Below are 21725 nucleotides of genomic sequence, written 5' to 3'. Positions count from 1 at the left end.
TGTAAACCAAACAATAACAATGACATTAATACTCATTCCTGATAGCTAAACGCCTAAACATGTTAACTAAACACACTCAAAGTCTGCATTGAAAAAATAAAATAAAATTAATGAGACTCGATCAAAATATGTAGTATACTTTTTGCCATATACTAGTGCGTGCTGGAGTACGCGGTAGTTTGCTTAGAGGGTCGATAGACCTTCTTTCTTTCTTTCTTATTTATTTATTTATTTCAATTTTATATTTGTAATATTCTACTTACAAAGTTTTAATTGTGAAACAATACGATGCTACACTGGTTTTATACAAAGATGGATTCAAAATTTTAGAGTTTTAGATTTAGTCAGGGAGGATTATAATCATTTGTTGATTAAAATAACCCTTCTGGCATTGTCATCATATGATGATAAGTTAATCATTTTCAAAAAAATATTAATCTTTGGAGTTTTGGTTTTGAAGGGTGACACAGAATAATTACAACATGTTTAGTTTACGCAATAATTAGGTTGGGATGGAATAGTATTACCAGGAATAGGTTAGACTTATTAAGTCGTTTGGTAAGTCAATTTTAATCCCGAAAATAGTATTCCCGAGAATGATCTATTCTCCATGCCTATTCTAAGGGGGGCCCTAGTATTAAGTTATTCCCAAGTTATCATACTAACTTAATTGGGTAATACCTAATTTATACTTATTTAATTTTGTTATCAATCCGAGTGATTTACCGGAAACAGAACAAGGTGGCGGACTCTCTTGCTTCGTTGGGTGCTCTCCAAAAGGACGAAGAAAAGATCGTTGGCATCTGCCCTCCGTGTGTGAAGAGGACTACCTCAATGATTTCGTGCATGTCACAAGTGAGCGGACTGTGGGAGAGACTTCCTAGTAGTTGTTTCTCCTGGGGTCTCCCCCTTCCCTCTCCGATGATGATGATGATAATAATAATAATAATAATATCAATGTGATGGGTAATTTTGTCTTTTTGATATTTATTGCATTTATATTCCTTAATCCAACCAAACACTGTAATAAATTTTCTAAATTTTTTCCTTACGTGAACCAAACAATGGAATTGAATTCCAATTCTTATTCTGTTCCTTGTCTATTTCATTTCAGATGGAATAAGATTCTTATTCCTTTAAAATCATTGTGCATTCTTATTCCTTTATTCAATTTTTTTTTAAAAAAAAATAGTATATCAAATTCTCACTAAATGTAATAAATTATACTATTATTTTTAGCCCAAAATACGACCCAAAACTTTTCAAAATTAGCCAAAACACTGCCATTGGGCTGACTGGCCCAACTTGAGCCTAAGGTTCCAGCCCAAACGGTCTAGAGCCCAACCTGTCACCTACAACAAATTATACCATGGACGAGGGTTCATCTTGTATTGTGAACTTAAATAATTCAATTCAAAATAATATTCAGATTATGTATTAGGTTAACATATTATGTGTTTACAGTTAACAAATTATGCACATATAAATATCGAAAGCACATAATATGTTAATTACATGTACATAATTACTACATAATATGTTAACTTAGTTAACAACATATATATACATATATACATACATATATATACATATATACATACATATATATATATATATACTAATATTTTATATGCTCGATACGCAAAAACATATGTCAGATATAAATATTAAATGTTAAAATATTTTTAAAAAAACTATAGCATATAATTTTTTTTTTTTAATTATAGCCTTAGAAGTCATATTATATTAAATAAAAGTATAGTTTATAATTTGAGTATAATTATGGTACGATTACTATTATTAAAATACGAAATTTAGATATGATATATTACTAAATACTCCATATATCAATTATGAATTTTTTCAAAAAAATAAACATAAAATATAGTAGGTCAACTTACTTTGTATAAAAAGAAATTAAAATGTCTTTGTATTTAACGACATTTCGACAATTTTGTTGATGAGTGATTAAAATGATCATGCCACAATAATACTAGTACTAAATGAAGATGTTCTAATAAAAAATGATTAAAAATAGATTATTACTTATAAATCTAGAACTAAAAATTGAATTAACTCAAAATTAAAATTACAACGACAGTTTTGTGTAACATTTATTTTTATTTTAAATTTACATATATGACATTGCGTCGGTTTCAAAATCGACGTTAATTTTTTAATTTTGAAACCAAAATAATTTTTTTAAAATAATACATTACAACATCGGTTTTCTATTTAATTTGAAATTTTAAAATAAAAAAGACGTCATTCATTATGTATATAATTTTAAGAACTAGAAATACGATATCGATTTTAAAATAAACTGATGTCATATCTTTTTCGTAAATAATTTTCTTGTTAATATATATTAGATATGACATCAAATTTTTTTAAAAAAAAAACAGACATCATATTGTAATATATATTTTGTAAAATATTTTTTCAGTTAGAAATATAACGTCAATTTTTTAAGAAAATTGATGTCATATTGTGTTTTATACAAATTTTGGCCGTTACCCTCAAAATTCCTCACTCCCTCATCTGCAAAATCAACTAAGCTCATTCCTCGCCAGTCAACGATCGTCAATCGTTGATATTGTGACTTTAATCATCAGAATTCGGTTGAATGTTCGCCGAAATTTTACCTTGACATTATTTAAACAAAACAGTGTTTGTTTGCATTATTCATTTTACTTTCACGTTTATATTCTTAATAACAATAATAACTATGATGAGAAATTTATAGCATTTGTTTTATTATATAATATTATTCTCTTGATTAATTATGTTAAAGCCTTGTCAACTTTACTACAACTTAGTCAAAATGTGTTACTTGCGAGGATAATTAAAATTGTCCATCAACAACAACATATAAAATGTATTTTTAAAAATTTCAAACACCGCCAGCTTAAACTATAATTTTAATATTAAAAATAGTACTCAGTATTTCTTTAGTATGTGTATAGTTTGAAATATCAATTTGAATGTTGATTTTTATTACTCCATGTTCCATTTTATCTGTCTTACTTACTATTTATTGGTCAAACCAACTTTTTCTTCTTTATTTATTTTCTTTATTATTTTTTTACTTGTCTTTAAATTTGATTTTTTTTGTGTGTTTAATAGTACTTTTAGTGTAGTTTCTAAATATATAAATTTTGTATATTAATATTATATTTAATTAATATTATGAAAAATTAAATTAAAAATAACTTCAGTCAAGTCTCGTTAATCGAACCAGAAACATAAAACGGGACGGAGGGAGTATAAACTAGTGAAGAATTGAAAGGTATATTCCACTAGTAGTTGCTTTTTAGATCCACAATTACTTGCCTGAAATTAGTAACTTGATTTGCCCATTATCAAGCATCTATCTTATAAAAGGTGGTAAGTTCCTTTAAATTATTGAAAGATCAGACTTGAGAATTCTAATTCAATTTGTGTATGCTATCTTAGTAAGCAATAGATAGATTCGTACTCCAAAACCATTACTACTACATATCACATATATGGAATAAAGATTTTCGAATTTAACAAGTCAAAACCGACCACCTTGATGGAACAACAAAAGTGAACTGCAATTCAAGGAAAATCATATCCAACTGCACGCCACTACTTCTATTAATTTTTTAATTTAAAAATTTTATATATATATATATATATATATATATATATATATATATATATATATATATATATATATATATATATATATATATATATTTCCTTATTGTATCACAATATTGTATTAAAAAGATATTTCTTTTAGTCTCAAAATTATTATGGTATTGTCACATTTCTCATAATTTTATTGATATTGTCATATTTAGTCCTCTATTCATGGGCAGGTCTAGTGATCTACAATGGGGGCAATGAGGGCAGCTGCCCCCTCTCCCCTCTCCCCTCGCCCCTCCCCATCCCCTTATATATATGTATATGTATATGTATATATATACACACTAGTAAATTACCGTGCAATACACGGATAAATTTTATATATATATATTTAAATAATAAAATTAATAATAAATTATAAACAATTCTAATATTTGAAAGTGTACATTTATTTGAAATTATAAGATTGGTATATTAGTGTTGAAATTGATTACTTAAAAATTATATTAGGAAAAGTCGAAGCAAAAAATAGAAGAGCATAACTAATGGATATTATTTTAAGTAATAAAAATATACTATAATCAAATTAAGGGAATCTCTATGTTTAATTACTATAGTAAGATTGATTAAAGTGTTAAATACATGTTGGTAATATGGACGTATAGTATGTGTATGTTTAATTACTTTTTAATTATGAATGTAATATGTATATGTGTAATATATATGTATATGAATATACACATATAGCAATAAGATACATATAAAATCAAAATTTATGTACAAACTACTAAGGACTTGAGTAGTTTAGTTGGTTGTAACTTTGGATATGATATGAAATATGAGATGTTATGGCATCAAATCTAACAATCAATGTTTTTGTACATTTTAGCTTTCTTTTCTTTATTTTAGCTCTTCCAAGTTCCAACCCTTCAATAAATTAAAATTAAAGTTGATCTAACTAAAAAAAAAAATTAAATTAAAGTATTTATGAATATAATGTCTTTTCTATTCAAATTATTTTATCTAATTGATTATGTTTCATAGTTTGCCATAAATATTTTTATAACATTTCAAAGTGTTTTAAAATTTCACCTTACCCAAGTATAATTTTGGCTCCCTCCCTAACTATCATGTACTCTATTATAAATATTGTATTGCAATTTATAATATATTTTGTATTTGAATTATATTATGGTGTTTAATATTTTTTCATTGACATTTCTAAAGTCATTTGAACTACGCTCCCACTCAGATAATTTTCTGGATCCGTTCATGCCTNATATATATATATATATATATATATTTCCTTATTGTATCACAATATTGTATTAAAAAGATATTTCTTTTAGTCTCAAAATTATTATGGTATTGTCACATTTCTCATAATTTTATTGATATTGTCATATTTAGTCCTCTATTCATGGGCAGGTCTAGTGATCTACAATGGGGGCAATGAGGGCAGCTGCCCCCTCTCCCCTCTCCCCTCGCCCCTCCCCATCCCCTTATATATATGTATATGTATATGTATATATATACACACTAGTAAATTACCGTGCAATACACGGATAAATTTTATATATATATATTTAAATAATAAAATTAATAATAAATTATAAACAATTCTAATATTTGAAAGTGTACATTTATTTGAAATTATAAGATTGGTATATTAGTGTTGAAATTGATTACTTAAAAATTATATTAGGAAAAGTCGAAGCAAAAAATAGAAGAGCATAACTAATGGATATTATTTTAAGTAATAAAAATATACTATAATCAAATTAAGGGAATCTCTATGTTTAATTACTATAGTAAGATTGATTAAAGTGTTAAATACATGTTGGTAATATGGACGTATAGTATGTGTATGTTTAATTACTTTTTAATTATGAATGTAATATGTATATGTGTAATATATATGTATATGAATATACACATATAGCAATAAGATACATATAAAATCAAAATTTATGTACAAACTACTAAGGACTTGAGTAGTTTAGTTGGTTGTAACTTTGGATATGATATGAAATATGAGATGTTATGGCATCAAATCTAACAATCAATGTTTTTGTACATTTTAGCTTTCTTTTCTTTATTTTAGCTCTTCCAAGTTCCAACCCTTCAATAAATTAAAATTAAAGTTGATCTAACTAAAAAAAAAAATTAAATTAAAGTATTTATGAATATAATGTCTTTTCTATTCAAATTATTTTATCTAATTGATTATGTTTCATAGTTTGCCATAAATATTTTTATAACATTTCAAAGTGTTTTAAAATTTCACCTTACCCAAGTATAATTTTGGCTCCCTCCCTAACTATCATGTACTCTATTATAAATATTGTATTGCAATTTATAATATATTTTGTATTTGAATTATATTATGGTGTTTAATATTTTTTCATTGACATTTCTAAAGTCATTTGAACTACGCTCCCACTCAGATAATTTTCTGGATCCGTTCATGCCTGTTACAAAATTTTTATCCATGGAACAATTTATTGATAATTTCAGTCTTCTATTCGTATCCAAAAAATGTTCATAAATGATATAATATTAAAAATTATATTTTTCATTATAAAGTATATCAATTTATTGGTTATTGTATTGTTTATATATGAACATTTTTTCAACAAGAAGAGAAAACTAATATTGAAAAATAGTAGATTGTCTTTAAAAATTAATGTTATGTTAATGAAAATGGTAATAAACGACTAAAGTGGCAATGTTAATAAAGTCACAAGACTAAAGCTATCAAATTAAAAGTCGATGAGACAATACTACCATAGTCGTGAGGTTAAAAGTGAAATTATCTTTATCATTTTTTTAATTGTCCTAGCATCTTGTGTATGTGTTCATCAATCATATAAAGCGCGAAATTAAATTGAACAAAACTCTACAGACATTAACACTTGATTCAATTTAAATTGAGTACGATTATTTCACAAATGTTAACATCAAAGACAAACAGCAAACGTTAAAAACATTAGTAAAATGAGATGAAGATCGAAGACTAGAAGAGGAACTATACCTACAAAAGCAATTAATTATTCAAAACCATTACTACTACATTTGGAATAAAGATTTTGAATTTACCAAGTCATAAGAGAGCACCGTCGTGGAAGAAAGGGAATTGAATTCATTTTCCACATAGGAAGTTTCACTTTTTGTCCCAAACTCTTAACTTGTACACAACTTGTCCTTCTGATACGTAGTTGATTGCCTAATGATGTATTTTTGTCATTTATTTTAATATCACATGTTTATTTTTGTCTATTAATTTTTAAATTGAACTAAGTATAATTTTGCTAAGTCTGATGTGAAACCATCTCACTATGAAATATATGATACTTTTTATGAATGCATAAAAAAATGTAACATTTTAGCTCAAAAGTATAATACTTTTCACACAAGACTTATTCTAATTTTGTATATGTAAACCCTATAAAAATAAGCATTCAAACATTAGAATAAAGAATTAAAAACATAATATTATGATACAACTTAGGCAAATTATACCATAGACCAGGGTCTATCTTGCATTGTGAATCCTGGTCTAAAATAACTTTGTACCTGCCACTAACGGTTTATGTTCCTCTAAATAAATTAAAGGCACATAACATGTTAACTACAGACATAATGGTCATGTTTGGTAACCTAGTTAGCTTATTAGTCAATTTTGGCTTATTTGACCATTATTAGTTGTTTGACTTGGTTAAACAACCAATAAATTGAATGCACATAACATCTTATTGCTCCAAAACGCTAAACATCAAAAAGCTGCTCAAAACATCTTTTTGAGAAAGTCATTTTACATGTAATCAGCTATAGCTAACAGTTTTACCAAACGTCTTTCTACAATCAACCAAAAATGTTATCAACTAGTCAAACTCACTAACCTAATCAGCTAACATCAATTTACCAAACACCCCCAATATGTTAACAACAGATACATAATATTCTAACAACATATTACGTGTTTGTAGTTAACGTATTATTTGTTTGTAGTTAATGTATTATTTGTCTGTAGTTACCATGTTATGTGTCTGTAGTTACCATTTTATGTGTCTGTAGTTAACATGTTATGTGTTTTCAATTTTTATAGACGTATAAATTGTTGATTGCAAGTACAAAATATCTCAACTACAAACATAAATTTTTTTGAACAGGTTCCACAATGTAATATGTCCCATCCATGATATAAAATTGTACAACTAAAGGATGGGTAAAAATTTCGTTAAAATATTATAATAGTGGTATACATTATACAACCCACAATCTTTTGTCATATATCCCAAACACAAAGTCCAAGCAAGCTAGGCATGAAACAATCATTGAACAGAAAGCAGGCATATTTATCATCTTTTTTCTTTAATAATAAGATGAGATAAACACAAAGACTAGTAGTTCCTTGAATGGGTTGGCTATTGTAATATTATCCAAAATGGACCACGGAACCAATACATTTTGTTCAAAAATTGAATACAGATCATCTCAACAAGGAATACGAATATATTATATACACACACATATATATGGTTGACCAAGAAACCATGGAATACCCAAAACACAGTCAAACTGGGTTGAACGCTGTCATCAACAACCAAATAATTCAACGGCCAAGCCATCCTTTTTTGGTACGTTGGGATAGCGAGTGAATTGCTAATTTAATAAATATTCATTTCATTTAAATAAAACTTTTAGTTTTATCTTTAGATGCTTTTTCACTTTTAATAATTGAATTCAAATTTAACCAAACTCAATTATCCATAGTTACAAATATCACTTCACCTAAGCTGATTTACAACTTCACCTAAGCTGATTTACTTTCTTGTAGTTCTTTGCCGACTAAGCTCACAAGAATCACTTCACCTAAGCTAATTTACTTTCTTGTAGTTCTTTGTCGGCTAATATCACAAAACGAGATTTACCCAGTACACATCCTCAAATAATGAGGATATAAGCTGGATTCGCAACGGAAGCTATTTTGTCGCAATATCCAACGCTATATTACGACGGATTAATATCCTTCACGATTTTCTACCGCGATTCGCAAATTTTCTTGTAGTGCATGTCTACTTCTTGTAGTTCTTTGTCAGCTAGGGTCACAATGTGAGATTTACCCAGTATAGTGACCTTAAATTTTGAAGGACAGATTCTTGTAGATCACAATGTGAGATTTACCCAGTATAATAATGACCTTAAATTTTCCTTGTCCTCCAAAGAAAAATCACTTTTACACGCTATTTTTGAAATGTTAGTGTTAAAAAGACTATAAGTGACACTTTCTAATAGTTGAGGAGTAAATATAGTATGTGAAAAATGCAATTATCATAGAAGGAAAGCAGTAGGAATTGAAATAAGGAATGAAAGAACCATTTATTATTAATTAAAAGAAGAACCAAAAATGTAATGTAAGTATATCTTTAACCAACCCTATAGTGAGTAAACTGCTAAAGGCATCTAGTAAAGCACTATAGATCATGAAGCTAAAGGAGCTATATGTGCAACCCCTATAATAAGTCTGTAAAGATGAGATTTTGGACTAGACTGGGATTTAAGTATATAATAAGGACCTGTAAATTTCTGTTGTTTCTTTTCCTGTACAATGTTGTATTTTAGCTATCAACTGATGATGATGCCTGCAGTAGTTCTTCAATGTCAAAGAGACCCTTCAAACGAGACTTCCCGGGGCGAAGGCTTGGGGGATGGCTGCGAGGTTGCGGCCGCTGAGAGGCCGTGGAGCATTTTCAGGACTTCGACTGTGTCGTCGAGATAGTACTTAGCCATGCTCGGCTTCTGGCCAACGGTGCAAGCAAACACCTCGGCCATCTCAGGCAAGGAATGGTTGGCCACGGAGCTTGCAATGCTCTCGAACATGTCCTCGTCTGATCTGTCGTCGCCTATGCATAACACGAAATCAGATGGCTTCCCTTTGGCTTGCATTGTCGCCATGATGCTCTTAACGACTAGGCCTTTGCTTATGTCCTGCGATTGACAAAAACGATGAGAAAATTCGGTTATCGTGTGCAGATTGACGGGTGACAATGCGTTATAGTGTATGGTCGTACCTGCGGTTTCACTTCGACAATGTGCTGGCCTCTCTTAACCACCACGGGCTCGTTAGCAAGCACGTTTTCTAAGTGGTCGAGAAGCTCTTTTGCTTGCCATGTTCCAAAGTCCGGGTCGGCTTCCTGATGGTGCCACACTATGGCGGTTTCCTTCTGTTCTATAGACGACCCGTCTGTGGCCTCGGTGTAATGTTCCATCACGGGCAATACCACGCTTTTCCAGTTTAGATCAGCTGCTACTGCCCGGGATTCCCACTCGGAATCCTTTGTCCATCTATTATAATAAGGAAAGCCATAAACAAAAATAAAACACAAAGAACCAAAAACAGCAAGAATCGAATCATTGATAAACTAATTGCACAAGCACGAGATGTTACCGAGTAAAGTAGCCATGTTCTGCAGAGAGACCGAGATTAGGGCAAGGGGAGAACCACTTGGCCAACGAATCTCTTCCTCGGCCGCTCACGATGAATACGACATTCTTGGGATCACTGCACAAACAATTCAGCACCGAAATTACTTCTTCACTGGGAGTCTTGTCCACTTTGTCCTGTGGCATCATAGTACCATCATAGTCGAGAAGGATAAGCCTGCTATTTGTCCTGTTGTAAGCGGAGACGATGTGTTCCACTGAAAGCTTCCTGAAATTAGGCCCCAAGGCAACAACCCGAAATCCGAAGCCCAAACCAATCCCCCAGCACCTCTTCTGAAAATGATCAGCGCACGCTCTCTGAAGGTCCTGATCGAAACTCCTCGCCCAATACGCAACATCATGAGAAGAAACGTATTTGTAATGCTTCTCATGGCGCATTTCTTTCTCCGAGTCGGGCATCTCAACAGCCAAATTCATTGCTTCGGCTACACTCTCGATGTTCCAGGGATTAACCCGGATTGCACCACTGAGAGATGGAGAGCATCCAATGAATTCCGAGACAATAATAACACTCTTTCTCGCAATCCCTAACCCCTCATTCCCTAAGGCCTTATCCAAATCAGGGCTGCCCTGCCTACAAACCGTGTACTCGTAAGGCACCAAATTCAAACCATCCCGAACGGCATTAACAACAACACACTCAGATATCGCGTAATGTGCAATCTTCTCCTGGGTAGAAACCGGGCCATCAATACAAACAATCGGCTCATACCCGGGACTACTATACTTCCTATTAACCTCCCTAGCAGTCTTATTGATTTCATTCTGAACCTCTTGGATATCACTCCCTCTACTCCTAGGAGGGTTCATAATCTGAATCAACACAACTTTCCCTCTTAAACTAGGGTTCATTTCAAGAAGCTCCCCCATTGCCAAAAACTTCAAACTTATGCCCTTAAACACATCCATATCATCAATCCCCAACATCACAACTTTTCCCCCATACTTCTCCTTCAACTCATTAGCCTTCTTGGCAGTTTCTTCTTGTGACATAACAGAGTTAAGCTGCCTCATATGAATACCCACAGGCTGGATCTTAATACTCACAGTCCTCCCAAAATAGTCAATCCCAATATAACCCCTCTTGGACTGATAATCCAACCCTAACATCCTACTACAACAAGCCAAGAAATGCCTAGCATAATCAAATGTTTGGAAGCCAATAAGGTCACAATTCAAAAGGGCCTTCAAAATCTCCTCCCTAACAGGCAATGTCCTATAAATCTCAGAGGAAGGGAAAGTATTGTGCAAGAAAAACCCAAGCTTGATCCTAGGGTACCTTTTCCTTAAAATTGTGGGCATGACCATAAGGTGATAGTCTTGAATCCAGACATAATCCTCATCAGGATTGATCACCTCCATGACCTTATCAGCAAAAACCTTGTTTGCTGCCACATAGGCCTGCCACATGGCCCTATCAAACCTCACACCATGACTAGGTGTCAAAGGCAACAAGTAATGAAACAAAGGCCACAAATAATGCTTGCAAAACCCATGATAATACTTGTTCCTCAAATCCAAAGACAAGAAAGTGGGTACACACCTAAACTTCTCAAGAAGCAATTGCGCCACTTCCTCTTGCTCCCCCGGATCAATCTCCACCTCCACCCCCCGGAGACTTCCCACGTAGATAACCTCCACATCCGCCGGCAACCCATCTCTCATCTGCAAAATCAAAGCGTCTAGGGCATACTTATCCCACTCAAACCCCCAATTCTGAGTCTCCTCGTCCCTGAAACCCTTCACTGGCAAATAATTCGCCACAATTATCCTCCTCGCCTTCCCATTATTCTCCCCAACCCTCCCCTCTTCCTCGTCCGACGATCCGGAAAAATCGGAGATTATTCCCGGAACAGTCACCACTTTCGGCAGCCTAGCTCGATCGCCTCCATTGTAGTCCTCAAGATTCAACAGATTGAAACAAGACCGCGACAACATTATCACCCAAAAAAAAAAGGAGATTCAAGATTTCAGTGCGTGTATGGGTATATAGTGTGTTTATATTGTTCTGGGTCGGAGAATTGTTGAAGAAGAAGAAGATGAGAAGAGGAAACAGAGGAGGAAATACATAGAAGGTTCATGGAATAGGTAACATGTAAAGTTTGGACCTATGCCGGAGGCTATATAGCAATTTCGAGTACAAAGCCTACAAGGATAACGCAGAAGACTCACAATTATATATATGGAAAAGTATAAAAGAAGATCACCGCATATCTCCTCTTATCATTTAATTGCATTTATTTATTATTTATAAATTATAATTACTCCATTGATTAATACAAAATGGTTCGACTACATCTACTCCCTAATTCTACCCCTGATGTGACAATGAATAATTAATTGTCTTCATTCCGTGGCTCTCAAAGAAAATGTCAATATCAACATTTTGTGAGAGGAAGTAATAGTTAGAAATCGAATTTGGGAGTAGAAATAGTATTTTTTATAAATAATATATATATATAGGGTTAGTTTCTATATATATACACAGACACACTTTTAAATAACTTAAAATAAGTTAATCAGACAATTTGTCTAATAATTAATGGCTGCAAAATTTGTTTCGTAAATTAAAATATAGACTTTTCTAAACCACAATCGACACAAATTTATTTTGTAGCAAATGCAGACAATACTCTATGCAACTCAAATAATATAGAGAGTTGTACCATGCAAATTTTCATTAAAATATAATTAGTAATTAATAGAATAAATTAAGTAACTACTAAATAGGCTAAATTTTTTAATAAATATTTAGCTACTAAAAGTGGGTTAATTATATAAAGTCAAAATAATGACAGATATGAAAAAAGAAAATATTTTGGTTATATTGTCTTATAAGGAAATATATTAAATGACACTATATCTTAACCATATATAAAGTTTGTCCAATAAGTAAAAATAATCAATAACAAAGTTTAAGCAAAATATTAACTTTCTTGATTTGAGCAGATTTATTATTCCTTGTGATTTTTTATAAATTAAGATAATAATACTTTCAGATAACGGGCGACGAGTTTTTAAGTAAATCTAAATTTAAACAAATATATTACAATAATATTGAACAAAAATAAATAATTAGAGAGGATAAGAACCAAAAGAGAGAGAGAGGACCGACTTTGAAGTACGTATGGAAGGGGGCGTCATCGTTAGGTTGGGGTGGCGGGAGAGCGGGGGGGGAGTGGGGTAGGTGGTTTTGATGGCCAAGATTGACTGGGACTCGTGACTCTTTTTTTTTTTTTTTTTTTTGGTTTAATAATAATATTTTCCTCGTTGGTTTGAAAATACGGCGTACCGTGGATTTTGCTGTTGGATTAGATAGTTATCCACAAAGAGGTGACTGTGGGCCCCGCAGAAGGGGAGCCACGTGCCTAGATAAAACTGGGTCCCGCTGTCCCACTTTATCCTCTTCTCTTAATTTCTCCAATTTTTAAATCTACCATTTTGAACTTTGTTTTGTACAGTACTTAATTCAACTCTAATTTTATTTTTAAAATAATGTTATATTTTCTAATTTATTTCACAATGTTGATTTTGTAATAGAACAATTAAAACTCTTTTATTCATTAATTATTCTAAATTAACCCACTTCATCCTATATTTAAAAAATTAATCTATTCATTAATTTAAGAAAAAAACACTCATCATAGTTGACTAGCCAATGAACACACAAATATTTTTGAAAGGATGAGAACAAAAATTGTTAGGGAGAATTTTATTATTGATCAATAGTGTTTACAAAGTACATAAAAGGAAAGATAATCTTTATTAGAGCAAGATTAATAAAAGTATGGTAACAAGAATTTCTAAAGAGAATTGTATTATTGATCAATATTGTTTACAAGCAAGGATACAAGAGTAATCCAAGTTAAAGCATTACTGGTAAAAGTAAGGTTACCAAGAGACAATTCGGTCACATTTGGAGAAGGCAACCAAGTTGCCTTCTCCAAACGCGATCAACGACCATTTAACGATCACTGGTCGCTGGTATTTGACATGGATTGTCGAGATTTGGTCGGACGTTTGCCGGAGTTGGCTAAAACCCAGCTAACTTGCAATTACATGACACCAACAAATTTGTGGGTTTCATTGCTTTAAAATAACATGTTTGTAAGTTTAATTGCAAACTTTAAAAGTTTAAGGGCTTAATTGACTTCTTATGTAAAGTTTAAGGGCTTATTTGACCCTTTTCCATAAAATAGATTTAGAAAGAAAAAAAATAATTTTCAAATAAAATAATAATACTACATTTTTACAAAATTCACTCCTTAACCTACACTTCGTCTTAACGATTATGTAAATTTATTTTTACGTTACGAGGAAAATTTGCAACTGCTATACGAACGTATGACTCTAGTTAGCAAAGAACTACAAGAATGTAAATCATCCTAAATTGCGCATAGTTAATCGACCGATCATTATTGTAATTACTAATCAACAGTCTAATCAATTTCTTTATTTACACGCAATCTGGTTTATCAATTCACAAAATCAATTAAAATAAAAAAAGTTTTGGTAAGAAGTGAATATTAAATAATAATTTTTTACACAAAAAATTTCTTTCAATAAAATATTATAAGTTGCCGTAAATTTTATGTTTATATTAATGGAACATATCCTTTGTCTAAGATCGTGCCATAGCATGCTGTCCTTTATTGATGCATGCGCTCTAAGAGGTGAATGTCTCTTCATGTTAATCCAAAACATATTTTATTTTTCCTTTTTTTTTTGTTTAAAAAAAGAAAAAAAATATCAGTTACAATGTGAAAAGACCCCAACCCTATCTTACTTGCCTAGAAGATGTTACTTCCAATTTTAAATAAAGATATTTTATTATTTCATTGCCTTATTTACTGCACAGTTGTATTGAGACTTCTATTTGCCTAAAACCGTATCTTCCTAAAGTATTTATCAATGTCCATAATTAAAATCTACTCTAAATTTAAAATCATAGGTTGTATGGTGGGGAAGACTTTTGTGCCGGTTTAACAGAAAAGAGGATAATTTCATTGCCATTTCGTTCAATCTCAAAAAGAGTAATTGGATTGAATGAGTAAAATATGATTTTTATGTCTGAACATCATTTTGAGAGGTATTATAATTTCTTTTATTTATTTATTTAATTTAATTATTTGATATGACTAAAATACATATATCTTTCCATTTTAGGGATTAGGCACTGGGATAAGAGATGGATATTTTTTTAAGAATTAAAACTTTTTTTAACTATTACAATTTTTTTAACTTTTAATTATCAAGTTTAATATATATTAACAAAATTTGATTCCCTATTGTTGTTGAGCAATCCCATCTAAGTCAGTTAGGTTGCTGGTTTGATAATTATAAAATTATAAATTCAACTCCTAGTGGAAATAGCTATTGGCCTTCTTAGTTTGTGATCAACTACGAGCAACCTAGCATGATTTTAATTTCTTGTGGTTTTTAGTCAATTAGAATTATAAGACCAGATTTATAATTTGAAAATTGAAAAACATGATTACTTGCATAATTTTTAATTTGTTGTTGGTCTAAACCCGTTAGACACTACCCAATAGTATTCAAAATCACCCTGAAACATATTTAATGCACGTATGACGTACCATACACAATTGAGTACGTATCAGGCACAAGAACTTCACTATTACTCATACTCGTTTCAAACTCGACTATCAATTATCCAAACTTATCCAATTAAGGTTCAAAAGATCAGGTAGTCAGTATTATTTTACCAATTGTCATCCATGGATAATATTCTTATAATCCAAATTAAAACTAAAAAAGTAACCATCAAATTTTAAAAAATTAATATGAAAAATAGATGTTAACGATAAACACATTTTTCATTTTTCTATCATTTTTTGGTTGGAAAAAAGAAACATGAGAATATTGTGGAAAAGAAAACAGAAAAATGCACTAAATAGGCTCATAATGTATCAACAAGTAGAAAAGAATTAAATAGTAAGTGAGTCATTATTAGGGAGTTATTAATGAGTCATTAATAGGTCCACATAAACGAGTTGACATGTATGTTCTGTTAAATTTAACAAATTAAACAAGTTTATAATGGGTTTAACATTTCAACTCATCGAGACACATCACATAATAAGTTTTTATTGGGTGAATTTGTAACTATTAGAGGCATGATAAACTTAACAGTAAACTCATAGCAAGTCGTTGCTAAATTTATAATTGGGAAAATCATACTTCTAATCATTCAATTATTGTATGTTATATAATTTAGTCCCCAATTGCTTTAAAAGTTGTTAATCCGGTCATTTGTAACTTTGGTATTCACAATTGAAAGACTAAATTAGTGGCGTAGAAGGATTTGAATTTGTAACATTTAAAACAATTAAAGAATTAAATTTCTTAAAATTGACAATTGGGAGTAAATTTCATATTTGAATCTTAACTTTAAAGACTTGACTCTTTCAATTTTTTTAGAACCAAATTTAAAATCAAACCCGGGAAGTGACTAGGACTAAAAGTGAAAATTTTAAAAGTCAAGTACGAAATTTTATTATTTTTGAAGTGAAAATAAAAAAATAGAAAAACATAATAGTTAATGAACAGAAATGGAAATCAACTCTTTCATTTTTTATTTTATTTTTTACAAAATATAAATTTGGAATTGAATGTTTTTATTTATAATATCATTTATTTATAGTTTACTCTGTTTGATTCAAATAACGAGAACTCTCGATCTCCTATGTTAAGACTCAATTTTGAATTGTAAATATATAAAAAATAGTAGTGAGTGGATTATAAATATGATGATATATTAGTATCACATATTTTTTTTTAAAAAAGTATGATATGAATTAACAAACCCTAACAGAACGTTTGGTTGGAGGGAATTACAATTTCATTCACACTTAATTCTCATCTAATTCCAAATGCAACTAAATTTCTTCGTTTGGTTGGAGGAAATTGCAATTCCCTCATTTTCATGGAATTAGAATTTCATGCCCCCCCTAGGATTTTAATTCCATGGATTTTATGAAGGAAAAAAAAAAGAAGATAATCGTGAGACAAAATTACCCTCCATTTTAACTTAAAATTGATGCATGACCTTCCCTTTTAAATTATAGCGTGTATTATTATTCGACTTTCCTTTGTGTATTTTCATTTTCAATAACTATTCAAAATTTACATTCTTTATATGCATTATTTATATACCGCAACTTTCATGCATGTTCCTTTGAATGCTTTATATGCTGAATTCTTCAAAATTTGCATTCTTTATATACAACAACTCTAACAATTTGTGAATTAATTTGTCAATAATAATAATAATAATAATAATAATAATAATAATAATAACAACAACAACAACAACAACAACAATGACATTTTAGACTTTATACTACTTATTCATTCTCAATTCCCATGTATACCAAACATTGGAATTATATTGAAATTCCTAGTAATTTTATTCCTGCAAATCAAACACTGAAATTTAAATTCTCACTTATCACATTATTCTTTTCTCATGAGATTGTAATTATTTTTTCACTTAATTCTTTCCCTTCAAGCAAACGCCCTGTAATAGAGGGCATATAACATTGATTAAAGTAAGGTGAGATTATTAGACAATTTACATATTTAATGTGAACTGCACCATTATCGTTTTTTAGGCTTTAACTTTTTGACAATATAGATGGGGTGGGGCAGCAAAAATATTTGGCAAAATCCTTTCTACCAATCTAATGATCTAGCTAGCCTATCGTTAAGAAGATCGTGATTGTCTGAAACACTAATCATTACATAATTTCACAACTGCACGTTTAGTTTACAATATAAAATTAAGAATTGAGAAGAATTTTAAATAAAAGTCTATCATGATTTTATTTGTTATAAATTAAAAATGTCTATATGTTTGTATATATTATTTTGATTTATGAAAAGTCCATAGTTGCTACTTAATTATATTGTGGTTTGATGACATCACTGTTATCATTTCAAAAGGAAGATTACAAGTCAGCTGATAGGATTATATTGTAGTTATAAAAAAAATTAAAAAATAAAATATTGTATAAATACTTCATCCAACCTGCTTCTATTTCAATTTCTTTAAATATCTTCTTACAACAATATTTACAAAAATATGTCACATCTATAGTTTTATATAGTAAAGATGCATTGCACTTTTCAAGCGCTTAAAAAAAATTACGTAGATTTATATTTTCATCATTTTTTTTTTGGTGGGTTGAGGACTGTAAAGTCTGATCTCATCTATATTTAATTGCTATTTTATCTCTATTTTTTTTTTTTTTGAAAAATTTTTTCTCTAATTTCTATTGCTTCATTTAAAACATTCTCAAACCTGTTAATGGATCCTGACGATTTTCTCGGTCAAAAATTCAATTGTCCATCAAGCAATTGCCGAAGTGAAACTTTCGGGGTGCGGTTACTAACTGAAGGGAGTGGATCAGGTACAAATATGACTTCTTGTGCAATTGTGCGGTTAACACAAACAGATGCAACTTAAATACGCAAACTACGCTCCTTAAGCACACAAACAAAACACCTTAAAAAAACAAATCACGCACCTAAAGTTTTAAAATGGCGTACCTTAAGCACACAAACAAAGCACCTTAAAAAACACAAACCACACACCTAAAGTTTTAAAATGGCGCAACTTAAGTTTAACAACTGACGCACCTTAAGCATACAAATCACGCACCTTAAGAATGAAAATCACGCACCTAAAGCTTTAGGCCGACGTACCTTAAGTTTCAACAACTGACGCACCTTAAGCACAAAAACGATGCACCTTAAAAAAGGAAAACCACACACCTAAATTTGTACGTTGTCATAACTAACTGGCTCAAACTAAGAAAGTCAATATACTGCTCCCATTAGGAATCTAATTTGTATCCTTATGTTTATCAAGTAATAGTCTGATCAATTTTGTTAGGATTACCTAATCTACCCAAAATTTGATCCATATGTCCGTAGTGTACCTTCTGTCAAGACTTAATTAGACAGAACTCAACAGTTTTGGATGGTGTTTGATAAATGACGCATTCAATAATTTTTGGAGTAAATTTGACTAAGTTTAACGGTTTAATTTGGTCAAATTAAATCATTAAGATGAGTATTTAGTAAATACGGAGTAACAAATTATATTTGTAGATTGGGCCAATTTGCTAAAATCCAAAGCATTAAAAATTATATATTTTTTTATGTTAATAAATACGGAGTAACACTTATTTAGTTCAAAACTCAAAAGACTACGTTACTCAGTAGTTAATAAAAATTACATATATTACCATGACTTTTTTTTTTATTAGGATAAAGATACAAAGTATATAAGTTTTAAATGCTACATTTTTCATCTTTTAAAACTATTATTATATAAATCTATATCTATACTATATATAAAAGCATTATCCTCCTCCAGAATTTTCCCGCCCAAACGTAGGGGTATTTTAGTAATATGATAATTATAATAACAATAATAATAATAATATTATTATTAAATATTAATAATATTAATTATTATTATTATATAATAATATTAATGATAGAATAATATTAATTATAATTTATTATAATAGGTAATTAGTAATTATGATAATTATTAGGATAGAATAATATTAATGAGATAAGAATGTGCTTTTGATTGTTACAATTTTTGGTAATATTTACCTAAATGTACTCATATTCATGAGACACAGAAATTATAAATGTCAATCATATTATATTATATATGCTAATAATTGTAATTGGCAATTGCCATGTAAAATTAAATCAAATTATGAATGTCAATCATTTATTGTAATTGGTAATAAATCAAATTATGAATGTCAATCATTTATTGTAATTGGTAATAAAAATTGGTAATATTTATATATACACAAACATTGTGTTCAAAAAAAATAAAAAATACATGAATTACAAATTCGACTGAGATACAAAAATTACGAATGTCAATCATATTTTATTATATATATATATATATATATAAATCTATACTTCTATACTATATATAAAATTAACATCCTCCTTCCAAATTTTTATTAATATGAAAATTTTATATGAAAATTAAATAATATCTATTAATCATAATTGGTAATAATCATTATTGACAAATTTATCTATTAATCATAATTGGTAATAATCATTATTGACAAATTGGAAAGGAAGCAAATATTATTAATTAATGAAAAATTATAAAGATTCCTAATTGACTGAAATAATATTTGATTAAGAGGTAAATTGAAAAAGGAATTTGATATTATTAATTTATAATTCTCATATTCCCTACCTATAAATACAATGGATGGTGGCAAAAAAAAATTATAATTCTTCATTTTGCACTTGCCTCCCTCATCTCCTCATGTTGGTAGTTCTCCCATTCCTTTCTTCCACCACCCAGTAAGAAATCATATTACAAGGTTATGATATTACGCTGAATCTTCTTTTTATGATATGAATTAATTATTGCGTTTTTTTTATAGTTATGTACTGGCCAAGTGTTTGCAAGCTTTTGAGCCTCGAAGAACATCCAATTGTACTGTTCAGAAACCTGTTGATCCTAGCCTCTTCATGCATCGTTATACTAATGGTCCGGGACTGAGGGTCAAAATAATTCATTGTCTATTCGTTTAAGTCTGTCCCATTTTTTCTCATTTTTGATGTGTAAACTAAATTGCTAAGGATAATGATTAATTGTCTCTATGAATTGGTGCATCTCCATCCAAAATGCTTAGATAATTATCGAATGTGCTTTCTTCCAAATCGTTGTGGGCTGTAGGAGTTGAAATGCAGAATTTTGACTTCTCTTCCTCCATCAGTTTTAATGAAAGGTGACTACAAGAGTGGCGTATCAAAGAGAGTGTTGCAGATTGTTGCAAGCTTGAAACGAGATTGGATGCAGGTTTTCTTTAAAAATAACTCTGTAGTTGATAGATGAATGATTTTGTGATGTCTAAGTGGTCTTTCTCATGAAAATTTTAAATTAATTGCGAACTGGTAGAAGATCAGTGGGGTTTTTTGGCACAACATTGTATATTTCTGCACTCTCTTATGGGTTCGGATATTTAAAATCTAATGTTGTAAGTATATATATTGCAAAAGTTGGTCAGTTAATTAAGTTCTACTGTTAGATTTCTTTTCTACACCATTAACATGTAATATGCATTTTTATTATATAATAATAGTTGACATTATATTTATTTTTTAAATTATTTCTTCTTTATTTTTCTACATTATATTTATTTTTTAAATTATTTCTTCTTTATTTTTCTATATTTATTTTAATATTTAAATTATTTCTTCTTTATTTTTCTATATTTATTTTAATAATAATATAATTTCTTCTTTATTTTTCTATATTTATTTTAATAATAATATAATTATCTAATAATAATAATATACAAAATTGTCTAAGACTTCAAACTAGATTCCAAAAATACATTTTCATGATATTGATATTGTCCAATATTCTTATTAATTATTTCCAACCTAATTATTTCAATTCCTAGCCGAAATTAATGTACCAAAATATTAATTATTTATTAACATATATTCTTATTTTATATTTAAGGTATAATATTATTAGTACAAAAATAGATTATCATTCCCTTCTTTTGAGTAAT

At 29.7% G+C, this 21725-nt stretch overlaps 1 protein-coding gene across 1 annotated transcript; it reads right to left on the bottom strand.

Moving 5' to 3' along the window:
* Positions 1-8972: 8972 nt before the first annotated feature.
* LOC116024863 (probable alpha,alpha-trehalose-phosphate synthase [UDP-forming] 11) lies at positions 8973-12283 on the bottom strand. The gene is made up of 3 exons (XM_031265876.1): positions 10067-12283; positions 9690-9963; positions 8973-9606 (listed from the first exon to the last, which is right to left on the bottom strand). Exons 1-3 carry the CDS (start codon positions 12058-12060, stop codon positions 9280-9282), a joined length of 2595 nt encoding a protein of 864 aa, XP_031121736.1. The 5' UTR covers positions 12061-12283; the 3' UTR covers positions 8973-9279.
* Between the last annotated feature and the right edge of the window lie 9442 nt (positions 12284-21725).

This window comes from Ipomoea triloba, chromosome 7 (assembly GCF_003576645.1).
Source record: "Ipomoea triloba cultivar NCNSP0323 chromosome 7, ASM357664v1".
In the NCBI taxonomy this organism is placed as follows: domain Eukaryota; kingdom Viridiplantae; phylum Streptophyta; class Magnoliopsida; order Solanales; family Convolvulaceae; genus Ipomoea; species Ipomoea triloba.
The sequence above is the reverse complement of the archived record's forward strand: the minus strand, read 5'-3'. Positions and strand labels throughout refer to the sequence as shown.

What these genes read in the sequence shown, in the direction of transcription:
- LOC116024863 (XM_031265876.1), bottom strand. Translation starts at nt 12,060, where the DNA reads ATGTTGTCGCGGTCTTGTTTCAATCTGTTGAATCTTGAGGACTACAAT. An exon ending in GAACATGGCTACTTTACTCG is followed by an intron (nt 9,964 to 10,066) that starts GTAACATCTCGT and finishes TTATTATAATAG; the next exon opens with ATGGACAAAGGATTCCGAGT. An exon ending in TTGTCGAAGTGAAACCGCAG is followed by an intron (nt 9,607 to 9,689) that starts GTACGACCATAC and finishes TGTCAATCGCAG; the next exon opens with GACATAAGCAAAGGCCTAGT.